General features: G+C 38.2%; 1 protein-coding gene across 5 annotated transcripts in view; it reads right to left on the bottom strand.

The window, feature by feature from the left end:
• Nucleotides 1-12,246, bottom strand: part of atp11b (ATPase phospholipid transporting 11B) — an 83,399-nt gene that overhangs the window by 11,978 nt on the left and 59,175 nt on the right. For 3 of the 5 annotated variants that reach the window (XM_016252443.1, XM_016252439.1, XM_016252441.1), the window contains 10 exons: nt 11,419-11,622; nt 9,864-10,017; nt 9,620-9,722; nt 9,400-9,545; nt 9,263-9,322; nt 7,623-7,750; nt 6,875-7,013; nt 6,103-6,168; nt 5,925-6,028; nt 4,748-4,913 (listed from right to left, as the gene is read on the bottom strand). In XM_016252443.1, coding sequence (XP_016107929.1) covers nt 4,748-4,913; nt 5,925-6,028; nt 6,103-6,168; nt 6,875-7,013; nt 7,623-7,750; nt 9,263-9,322; nt 9,400-9,545; nt 9,620-9,722; nt 9,864-10,017; nt 11,419-11,622 — 1,270 coding nt within the window. Of the gene's footprint in view, nt 1-4,747; nt 4,914-5,924; nt 6,029-6,102; nt 6,169-6,511; nt 6,536-6,874; nt 7,014-7,622; nt 7,751-9,262; nt 9,323-9,399; nt 9,546-9,619; nt 9,723-9,863; nt 10,018-11,418; nt 11,623-12,246 lie in introns of all 5 variants that reach the window. The other 2 variants (XM_016252440.1, XM_016252442.1) reach the window with 1 other exon arrangement.

The raw sequence follows: 12,246 nt of genomic DNA, 5'->3' as shown, positions 1-12,246 counted from the left end.
TTTTATTTCCAACATGCGCTCATTCATGGCTATATTATTTAACTCGTGCAAAGTTACGTCTTTATTGGGAGAGGACTTGACGGATTATTTTAGCCTACGTGACTCCGACTTCATGAGACGATGAGCATATAGACAACAGAGAGCGAATTAAATTCAGCACTTTTCTTTCTAACATGCGTCCATTCATGGCTGCATATTATTTAATTCACACAAAGTTACGTCTTTATTGGGACAGGACTTGACGGATTATTTTACGTGACTCCGTGAGTTAATCTCTATTTCTTTGAGCCAAGCTGCATAAACTGCATATCAGGCATTTATGTAATACATCTAATTTGTGCATTAATGGCTGTTATGTTAAATAAAGTTTACTAACGACAGTAAATAAAGTACCTGTGCACGCCGTTGTTGTTGCCTTGTTTCCCCTCAGACGCACTGCAATGTTGATCCTGTGAGCAATTCTCAAAACATCCATAAGATGGCGGCGTTTATCGGTGAATCCGACATGACAAAACCGATATCCGATTATTTTAAAATGCTTAAATATCGGGAAAAATATCGGTAAATCGATATATCGGTCGATCTCTAGTTATGATGTTCTTTGCTCGTTTTCTGTAGCTGCTATTTGAATAACTGAGGATATGTATGCCTTATGATTAGTAACTTACAATGTTTCTATTAAATTTTTATGTTAAATACAAATTCAGTTTTAGCCTTACGCTTAAGGTGGTTCACTCTCCAGGAATGAAACTAAGCAAATAAATAATTAAATAAATTAGCACGATAATATCGTGTATCGGCAATTTCAGAGGTTGACGAGAGGACGATAATAAAATCGAACATATCACCCAACACCAATTCGTAGAACATTTTTTGAATTTTTTAGCTGAATTTCCACAAAGTTAAATTCAGATTTTAAGTAAGCATTTTTACTGACGTCTTGCTGGAGCTGGACTGGAGATAATTTTCTCTGCTCGTTGGTAGAGACTAAAAAGAATCGTTTTGGGAACATGCAGACCGGGTAAACATTTTTCAGAGAGAAAAAAAAAACTCATTAGAAAGCTTCCAAACAATACAAAAAGCATCTATCAATGGGGCTGTGAGCTCAAGCTCATGCTGTACAAGGACGCATCTCCAAACAGCCACGTTTGCTTTAAATCTGACCCACACAACCATGCACTTGCAGGTACGAGTTACGCATGCAGGTGAATTGTTAAAGCACGCGAGTTCTTTAATTTCGCTCCTCCCCCTCTGTTAGTTTTTCCTCCGCATGCAGTGTGAGGGTGTCTCTCCTACTCTACCTAATCTTGCCCAGCTGATTCTTGGCTCTGGACAGAGGCTGAAGTGCGATGAAGTCATCACCTATAGCCACACGGTTGGTGTACATCTACAGAACACACAGAGGGTCAAGTAAAAAGGAGGAAAAGTCACATGAGCAGTTATACACACTGTACACCACATCCCACTCACCACACACATTCAGAAATGACAGAGACAGGAAACAGGAAACAAGCAGCAGATGCAGAGAGAAAGCACTTCGAATCTATCGGGTGTCATCCGCAGGGCAACGTGTGCTGACGCCACAGAACCGTACTGCAGCAACTTCAGTTACTGCCTCACTTAGGCATGTAGAAATAAAGGGGAATATAAGGATTAAATGTGTACGAAATGAAGAAAATAAGCGATAAAAGCTGAGTGTTAGATGCGAGTAAAGATTTTGAAAGAGTTGACAGCCTCGTGTTCGAATCCCAGCTCATCATTCTCTCCTTCTCCCACTTTTTTGTCACACCTTCAACTATCCTATCCAAATAAAGGCACAAACGTACAAAAATAAACCCTAAAAAATTTGATAAGACAGTAAAAATGTGATATTTGGCTTAATATATCGGCTTAATTCGTATAGTCTTATCGTCTTAATTTAGGCTCATCTCTCTCAGTTGGTACAAAACCAGATATTTCTTACTGTATAATTTTTTTTATCAACAATGCTTAGCAGTTCTCTCTTTTTATTTGCAGAAAAAAAAAAGGTTTTGGCATACAATCGCCAGTGGTACTCAGTCCTATGCAAGACTGTAACATAACAGTAACCAGAAACTATCAACCACCCACACCCCAAATTATTAACCTATAGCCATAGTCTCTTTACAAAAGTGAAAACTGGTACCGTTTTTAGTTTTAGTGTTTGTCATTGACTGATATACATCAAGCGCAATCGAAGAACAAAAACGGGTGTAGCATATTTTCTAACAAAGGGTACGTTTACATGACTACAATGTACTAAAAACGGAAGTTTTTCCTTTGAACTTTCGAAAAGTTTTGCGTACAGACGACAATATTGTCAAAACCCCCGTTTCACATGGATCTGCGAAAACAACAAAAAATCCTGTATTATTCATGCCAGGCCAGTAGATGGCGATGTCACTTTGTAAATAAACCTTCACACCTGCTCACATACCTATAGACTGACAATGATATGTCAACATTTTCACAAAATTCATGTTTTGTTTTTGTTTTGTTTTTGTTTACACAGAGAGGCTAACGAATTCTTTTTCAAAAAACGTGCACTTTTAAAACCTGTTTTCAAAAGTTTGCGCTCTCTAAATAGGGGCTTTCGCACCATTTAGTTCTAGGAGCTAGCCAGCAGGGTCGTTCCTTGAGAACCAATTTCTCCCTCGGGCCGTTTTCCTGGTTGCATTCGCACCGGCAGCAGGAACTCTGAAGCGGCCGACAGTCATGTCTTTATTCACGGCATTTACAAACATCAGCAACCGGTGAATGGAGAGCGCCGTGTTCGGAGCCGTTTTTGTTGTGTGTCGTAGGTTTCGTGATAACAGACATGGAATGTAAACACACAATTTACGCGATTAAAAGAGCATTAACATGTGACTAATGACAACTTGCAGGGTTACGTCATCAAGGCTGAGAAAAGAACAACACTGCAGACAACAGGTAAATGCCATTATCGCTGTTTTCCATGTTTGTGGAGTAAATCAGTCCGAGCAGCTGAGTCCTTAGCCATCTTCAAGAATCGGCTAAAAACACATCTCTTCCATCTTTATTTGACCCTCTAACTCTAGCACTCTCTATTCTAATTCTAGTCTTTATAAAAAAAAAAAACGTGCCGCTTTTGTTGCTTGGAATTTACTAACTGCTTGTTTTTCTTTAAAAAACAAACACTTGCTTCTCTAATCTTTTTGCATTCCATCCATTTCTTTTCTTTTAATTTATCATACAATTATAATTCTGACTTTGACTTCTTCTGATTAACAAAAGCAAAAAAGGCCTCTAACACTAGCTTGCTCTATTCTTTTTCTATTCTATCCATTTTATTTTTATTTATATGATTTAAAAAAAAATTAAAAAAAAATCTTGATACGTGTACTGCATTAAGCTAACTGAGACTTGTTATAGCACTTGCGTATCATTGCTCTTTTGTTGATTTTGATTGCTTTCATTGTCCTCATTCGTAAGTCGCTTTGGATAAAATGTCTGAATGTAAAAGTAAATATTTTTACAGGGCTTTTTAAAAATGCTGGTAGCCAGTGTTTTTCGTATGCATTTGGTCAATCCGCGTACACTTACGTCACTGGTAGTTCCTTATAGAACTGTTTTAGACCCTACTCTGAAGTAGGAGCTAATTTAGTTCCCCCAAGTGGACTTCCTAGAACTAAATACATTCCTAGTTCCTGCGGTGCGAACACATCAAAAAGTGGGAACTTCCGCCAATAGTTCTAGGAACTATGGAAAGGTTCCTCTGGTGCAAAAGCCCTAATTAACAGCCAAACCGCAAAAGTTCGAAGCGGTGTCAGATAAACGCCCCTAAAAACCTGGCCAAAACAAAGGTGTTTGAGTTTGTTTTGTTGGTTCGAAAAAAAACGTTTCTAGAAAATGTGTGTTGACTTTTAAACACCATCAAGCCACTATTGGTTCATAGCATAATAGGTGGGTGTGCTTTACGGCTCTGCCCTCTTTGACATGAAAATCTTTTAAGGTTAATTTCTTTCAGACTGTCGAGGTTAGACACGAGTAAAACCATGAATGTACTTAGAGTGTCGAATTGTAGAGCTGGCGCAAACATATCGACATCGAGATGTTCACAAACCATCCAAAAGCTATTTCAAACTTTCATTTATCCCAGAGTGAAAAACTTCACTAAAAGTGTACCAGGGCCTTTATAGTGGCACCAAACTAATTAAATAGACTGGAACTCTCGTAGGTTACAAACAATTGTTTTAATTAACTATGTGAATCTTTAACTTTTTAAATAAAGGTGCTCTATTGAAGAATTAGAGAATCATGAAATATCAGTGGAATTGGTGTAGACTACTGAAAAGTTATTATGATTATGATGTTATGAAGAAATTATGATGTCACTTAAATGGGGAACTTTTAACACCCTGCCAGTCAGGACTATTTTCAAAATGTTCACACAAATAAACCATTAAGATAAGCAAGCCATCATGAAGCTACAACCTGCCATTATCTATTCTCATAATTCAACCAGACAAGATGCACTGCATTTCCAGATGTAATAAGTGTCCGCTGCAGTAGATTTTTAATATTGCGATGAATGCTGGTGCTGTAGTGATGATACCTCTGAGTGAGTTGCTGGTGAGACGTGAGCCACATGCTGTATTACTTCATCAGTGTCATCTTTGAAAGCATAAATCCAGCACAACTCCACACGTGACACACAAACTCTCACTCCATCTCAATCAGAGCTCGAGCGTTTGTGGTGGACGCTCACCTGAGATTTCTGCGTGCTGGTCGGCTGCAGGTGCCTGTAGAAGACCTTCTTGATGACGTCTGGAAACAGGCAGGTGAGGATGATGATGATGATGGCAAACCAGGCCGAGCCGCTGGACAGCAGCTGAACAAAGACGAAGTACATGTCCTGCGTGTGAAGAAATGGCCTAATGGAGGGGAAAACTTCAATTAGACTGCAATTAGTTGCTAATGCTGTCAAATATCTAACTAATGAGGAACTGTTTCAGAGCCAGAGCCAAATATTGAGCACAGCATCTTGACTGCATTCAAGAGGACGTCACTACTGGACATGCGAGACCAGAAAGAGCAAACTGTTATCACCAGCAAATCAACAATTCAATGCAAACTATTTAGAAAGGAAAATAACCAAATTTAGGTATTGTTCGTGACTTTCACTTTCTCACACAGGATGGAGAAAAACATGCATTTTTACAATTTATCACACTCATTTTAAGCAGTGACTTGTGTCATTCTTGATTACTGGACAAGGATTTGAAGAAAAAATAAAACCCCTTACTACCAGCAGATGTAAGATTTTAGAGTATGACTACAAAAATTTAAAAATCTCATGCATTAATGGCATGATTTTTTAAATGGCGTTACACATAGTTCAACTTAAAAAAAAAACTGCATCTCAAGACCTTGCGCTCTTTTTCCATGGTACAGTGCTGCGTCTCATGTTTTTAAAATTAAATCAATTTAAAAAAATTGAATTTAATCAATTTCCAAAATAAATTACATCTAAAATGAATACATAAAATGCAAAAAAAATTCATAAAGAAGAATATTGAGGGGATATGTGTAGTGCACACTACCACTTATACATTTTAGTTTTATTTATTTGCAAATTCATTTGAAGGAAATATTGCAAAGATGTCACCATTATTTTTATTAAATTGACTATTATATATTTGATAAAAAATTATAATTTACTCATCCAAGTATATACATTTTGAAAACTCACAAATATTATCTAAGGCTGTAACCGCATATTAAGGATATGAAAGTGCCATTGAAAAACTAATATTTTTTTGACCACTAATCTGAATAATGCGAAAAACACATTCCTCTAAAACAGACCCATAATGCCTATGGAAAGCATGATTTCTTTAAAGTTCAGTCAAAGTTCAAATGTAATTTCACATGCAATACAGTACCAGATGATGCCGCCATAAAACAAGGAGAAGATGAAGTAGAAGGCGATGGAGCCCCATGTGACAAAGTGATTCATCCACGTCCAGAAATGTGTCTCTATGGCCAGCTGTGGAGACAACAGTGCAAATGAAGCTCACGTGTTATTTAAAAAGCACGCGTTGCATTTAAGTACGCACTCACCTTCAGCGTAACCGTAATAACCATCACAGTGAATACTAAAGTGCCAAACGTCCAGTTTCCAAACATCTGCAAGAAAGAAACATGACCGTATGAAAAGATTTCAAACTAGCCCATCAGTCTGTTCACATGTCGTATGGGGTGAACTAAATATCTAGAGGCTTTCAATTCATCCAAAATAAACGACGCCAGCCACTTTATATCAGACAGCGATTCCGGCTTGTCGAAAGCCATCCGCTGTCATGCAAAGTGTGAGTGAGGGAGCATGTTCAAATCTTGTTGTAACTCAGCCCCGCAATTGAGGATGGCAGAGTATCAAAAGAATCGAGATCAGAGCCGCTAAACCAAACCAAGGAGACAGCTGCTCATTAGAAAAGACACATGCATCAACTGGAATCCAGTCAACTCTTACCAGTTGCCTGTTAGCTCGCAAAATCTGAGAGCATGCACAGCAGGAAAGAGAAAGAGAGAAGCAGAAAAAGTGAGAGAATATGGATAAGTAGTAAAAGCCAACAGTAAGGTAAGATAACGATGTTATTAGTTGGAGGATTGATGCTTCGTGTCTGTAAGCTGGAGTTAATCAATAGTCACTAAGGCTAAGTAACGGTTATTAACGTCTAAGTGCATTCATTACCTTAAGCGCTTCTAGCTAAAGAATTCAGATAGCATCTCTGAGATCTATACATAATGCTGTGTGGAGGATATCAAAGACAACTGTCATGCCACAGACACACAGAAGAGCGAGGTGAAGCCGAGAGCTCTCTCTGGCGCTGACCTGTCCATTTCCCATCAGCGTGGTGTCTTCTCCCATCAGGATGTAGGAGCCGAAGAAGAAGACGAAGGCGTGGCAGAAGCCCAGGAAGGTCCAGTACAAAAAGGTTTTGAAGGACAGCAGGGAATTTTTACTGATGTCTCTGAAGAAGGGAAAGAATATTACTTCATTTCGATTTGGGAGGGGGAATGAAAACAACAAAACAGACTCAAATTCCCATTACAGCTAATATTAAATTAAGGTTTCAATTGGAAATAGAGAAAATGTGCAGGTACATTTTTAATTTTTGCAATACTTAAACTTTAATGTAATCTGAGTTGAAATTAATTGAAATTAAGCTTAAAAAAGAGAAATGTTGAAATGTAAAAAATGAAGTGCTAAACAGTGCTATTTTAGTATGATTGAGAAACTATTATAGTTTTTTGTTAATATTTAGTATTACATATATATTTTGTTATTTTCTGTTTATATTTTCATTTTAATTTTGTTGTGTATTTTTGACATTTTTATTAGTTTGCTTTTAAACATGCCTACATAGCTTATAATTTAGTTTGAGTTATTTACTACTTCAAAAAACTAAATGAAAATAAATGTTGACTTGGCAAATAGCTGGGGGAAAAAAGTTAGATATATATATATAATGAATTTAAAAGAAATAGAATTAGTTTTTTTAAAAGAACAACTAATAATAATAGTGACATGATGACATATTGACTTTATTTAAAAGATAATTTCCTCAAAAGACAAACACCTGTAAAGTGCTGGTTTGCTCTGCAGAACATGTGGATGCACCAGCTGCTCAAACAGACTGTATACCAGTATGGGCAGAGAGGTGAAGCAGATATTATACAGCGTCAGATACACGCTGTCATAAAGAGTCTGCGAAGCACAAGACAGCATGTTAAGCTCCCACGCTAAAATCAAACAGGGTTTTGAGAAATCACACATTGATCACACACACACAGTCAAAGGTCAAACTGAAATCTCCAGACTTAACCAACTTTTGCTGGTTTCTAAAAACACACAACAGCAAATATCTAACGACTGGAAAACCTCAGTATATAGTCCGAGCCAAAAATGATGTGTATTATAATGACAATAATTCTATTGGTCAACTCTTGACCAACTTGAACCTGTTCCAAAACTTTTTTCACTCTCACATGAAATTCGCAACACCATGGATTCCTAATGAAGTAACTGGATTTCAAAATTTGATGAACAACAGAAGTCCGTAGGTGGTCACTACTCTATGGTTTTCTGGTCTCTAGATATGGATTAGGTCCTTTCTCGAATGCCACCAATTGGTCATTTTGAATCAGATTGCTTAAATATTTTCTGTAGCTTGAACAGTACAGCATGGCACAAGCAACACCAATGTCAAGGGTTTTATTCCAATCCTAACAATAGCTATGTTTCCATCATCCTGTTTTAATACGCATTTTGAAGTATCGCATGAGAAACGCCAAATTTCGAAAAGAAATCCCTTAATTCGCAAAAAAAGTTTTTACGCTCGCTTGAGGTGGTTTTTGACTTAAGGGTTAATGCGAATAATGGAAGATGGAAACGCATTTCGCGAATAAATCCCGCATGAGCGTTCAAAAAAGTCATGTGACTTTGCGCTATGGGACAGCATAACCTGACTAACCAGCGGACCGATTTAGTTGCACAGCATCTCAAATGTTGTCATGGTCATTCTGAAGTGCCCGAGCAAAGTATGTCGTCAAAGTATTTCTACTGCCTCCCAGAACGGTTTACCACGACTGCGTTCCCAAACAGCTGACATTCAGCTCCGAAAGCAAGACCGCATTTATTGCGCTTCGTCTGCTCACTCAAAGCGCAAGTAATTTATTATATTTGAGAATTATTATATTCAGTGGCTTCTCTTACTTTTCTTAGTGATATTTAGTGGCAGTTTATCAGGAAGTGACGATTTTGTTCTCTCTGACTCGTTGGATGGAAACAGTGCTTGTTCGCAAATGTTTTATGCGATATACCAATTTTGCGCATAAGTTAAATTCGCAACTTTGGATGGAAACCCAGCTGTTGAAAAAAAAAAAGTAGCTTAAATGCACTGCAAGTAGCTTTGGAAAAAAAGCATCAGCTAAATACATAAGTGTAAATGTAAAATAACTAAATACTAAGGCTTTAGAGTTTAAATCACTAACCCTACATATTAGCAGTAGTAATAGTGACTTAGTAAAGGTGAGGTCACATTTACCATTATTTTGCGAAATTTTCCAGGTGAAATCCAGTCATTTCAATGGGAATCCTTGAGAAATGGTATTTCAAGCGAAGGTGAAAGATTTCACAACGGGTTAAAGTTGGTCACACAGATTCGCCGTGTTAACCAACAGAAAATTACATAAAATGATGACTGGGAGAGACACTTACTTGCTGTGAGAACAAACAGAAGAACTGGTATAAAAACTGGGGAGTGATAAAGCACACATTCTACAAGAAAACAAAACAGAGTTTTATAAAAACGCAAATCTTCAACCGGAAAGCCACACAAAAAGCTCCCAACGTACCTTGTAGAAAAAGTACTGCACAAGGGTTGCTATTCTAATGTAGTAGAAATGGCCGTGTACAAGCAGCAATTTGGCGAGGAACTTGAACCTCGCGATTGCATAGTCGCTGTTCCTCACGGCTTGTCTTCCCTCTTTGCCCATGATTCCTGTACAGAGGTTCATTCGGTTAGCTTGATCGCAATACATTTGACTCGTAAGCCACACCTTTGAGTCCACCTACCAATACCAATGTGAGCCTCCTGGATCATACTGACATCGTTGGCTCCGTCTCCAATGGCTAATGTAATAGGCTTCTCAGGAGAAGTCTTTAACAGTCTCACCACCTGCAAAACACACACCAGCGCTATGAAAACAACAGGCTAGTGTGGGGCAACTGAGCAGAGACTGGACATATTAGTGTGCGTAACCTCAGACCTTGTGGAGACAGAGTGAAACCTGAAAACAAGGAGGGTAAGGTGACCCACCTTGGCTTTTTGGAGAGGTGCCATTCTGCAGCAGAGCACCGCCGAGCAGTTCTTACACACCTCCATGAAGAGTTTCTCATGCTCCCGCAGAGCCAGAGACAGACTGGCCCCATCCACCACCAGCCCGTGCTGGATCACATGATCCTCCTTGATCCTGCACAAACCCATCTCAAACAATTAGTCCTACAATTAGTTTCCCTTTCAGATACAAAGTTTATGGGAGGAGAGTATTAAAATTAATCACGCAACACGATTTACTAAAGTTTACGGTCCTCAAATTACTGGTATTTGCACAAGTATTTAATGCCCCCAAAAAAGCATGTCTTAAAGGGGTCATGACATGAGAAATCTAAATTGCCTTGATCTTTTGGCATGTAAGAGGTCTTTGTTCCATTAAAATGTCCTGCAAGTTTCATAGCTTAAGACATCCTCCTCATTATAAACAAAGCATTTATTTAATCAAGCTCCAAAAACGACTCGTTTTGGATTCAATGCGGCAAGGTGGCGTCACCTAGGCCCAGTCGTTTGCATAAACAACGCCTTCAGAGCAACACATTGACATAGGCTCCACCCACTGGCGTTAAGCCGCTAACGGCTTGTTCACGCTTGATCAATGCGAGTGTCACATCAGAAATGACAATCACTGCCGCAATCTTGTCTACACTGGATACAGAATAGAGAAGCGCGTTCACTTTCTGACACAGTCCACACGCTCGAGTCTGTCGTCAATCGGACAAATGGACTGAAAGATTGTTCGCTTTGACACGTTTGGTTTAAACGGCTCGTTTACATCTTTGTACAGATATCAGAAAGATCTCAGCGTAAGGAACAAGTGGCTTGTTTATATTTAATGGCACCCCGGATCGTGTCTGAGGATTGATCGGAGCATGTTGTTTTGTAAACGAGGCACAGTGTCATGGAGAGTTCACGAAGAAACATTTGTTGAAAGATGAAGCGGTACTAGATCTGACTGCAGCTGCATCACAAACCGTAAGTAAAGGATTTCATAATGCTTTGTCTGGAAATGACCTTGATCATGTTGTCAAAACACTCAAAACATGCAATAGCGAGGGGGCGCTGACACTGTTTCCTATGCAGTGACGTTAGCTAATCATAACAGTGGCCGATTACTGACAAGCCTTAAAAGACCCGCTCCTTGAAACCAGGTCGTTTTAGAGAGAGGTTCAGAATGAGGGTTGAAAATAATCCTTTTTACATATTTGAGCAAAAAAACTTCATTAACATAATAAGTAAACCTCAAAGAACATATTAAATTAATAAAAAAAAAAAAATCCATTTCATGACCCCTTTAAACTATTTTGCGCTTGAAATGGCTGCATTTGTTGTTGCTAGGAGGAAGCACCGCAGAGAACATAGAGAGCGTGGTAGAAGAGAGAGGATTTTTTCTACATGTATTTGCCCTGTTTAGTAAATCTGGCCCTTAGTCCTATATTCCCATTCAACACAGAAAGTGAAAATCGCTTGACACTCAGCATGAAAGAGAGTCTAAAAAGGGCTGGAGATCTCTAAGGAAGTGTGCACTGGTGTGTTTTACCTCCGGTCCAGTCTGCGGAGCTGCTCGGCGCACTCGTTGTCTGATTTCTGCTGCACGAGCTCCAGGATGTTCATGGTGCGGTGGAAGTGACCGCAGGAGAGGCTCACGCTAACCGCCGTCTCATGCTTGTCACCGGTCAACACCCACACCTTGATTCCAGCCAGTCGCAGAGCTTCAATCGTCTCCTGGACCTTGTCCTGCAGCCTAGACACGAACACACACAGCGGGTCAGAGCATCTGGATTTCACAGGCCACAAAATACAACATATATACATATATATATATATATATACAGGTGCATCTCAATAAATTAGAATGTCATGGAAAAGTTCATTAATTTCAGTAATTCAACTCAAATTGTGAAACTCGTGTATTAAATAAATGCAATGCACACAGACTGAAGTAGTTTAAGTCTTTGGTTCTTTTAATTGTGATGATTTTGGCTCACATTTAACAAAAACTCACCAATTCACTATCTCAACAAATTAGAATACTTCACAAAAAAAATTTTTTTAGTGAATTGTTGGCCTTCTGGAAAGTATGTTCATTTACTGTACATGTACTCAATACTTGGTAACATTCTAATTTATTGAGATGCACCTGTATATACAGTATATATATTTTATTTTTATAATTTGTTTTAATTTTTAATGTGAATTAATTTGAATTAAAGGTTTAGCAAATTTGTTGCGGTTTCTCATTTTTATATATATTTTTTTGTTTTCTTTTAAATATGTCTATATATTTTACTTTTTAGATTTTAGTTTTAGCTATATTATTAGTAGTGCAACCAAAAATAAATAAATTATATATATATATATATACATA

The sequence above is a fragment of the Sinocyclocheilus grahami genome, unplaced genomic scaffold (assembly GCF_001515645.1).
Source record: "Sinocyclocheilus grahami isolate Dianchi unplaced genomic scaffold, SAMN03320097.WGS_v1.1 scaffold1108.1, whole genome shotgun sequence".
NCBI classification, from domain to species: Eukaryota; Metazoa; Chordata; class Actinopteri; order Cypriniformes; family Cyprinidae; genus Sinocyclocheilus; species Sinocyclocheilus grahami.
The sequence above is the reverse complement of the archived record's forward strand: the minus strand, read 5'-3'. Positions and strand labels throughout refer to the sequence as shown.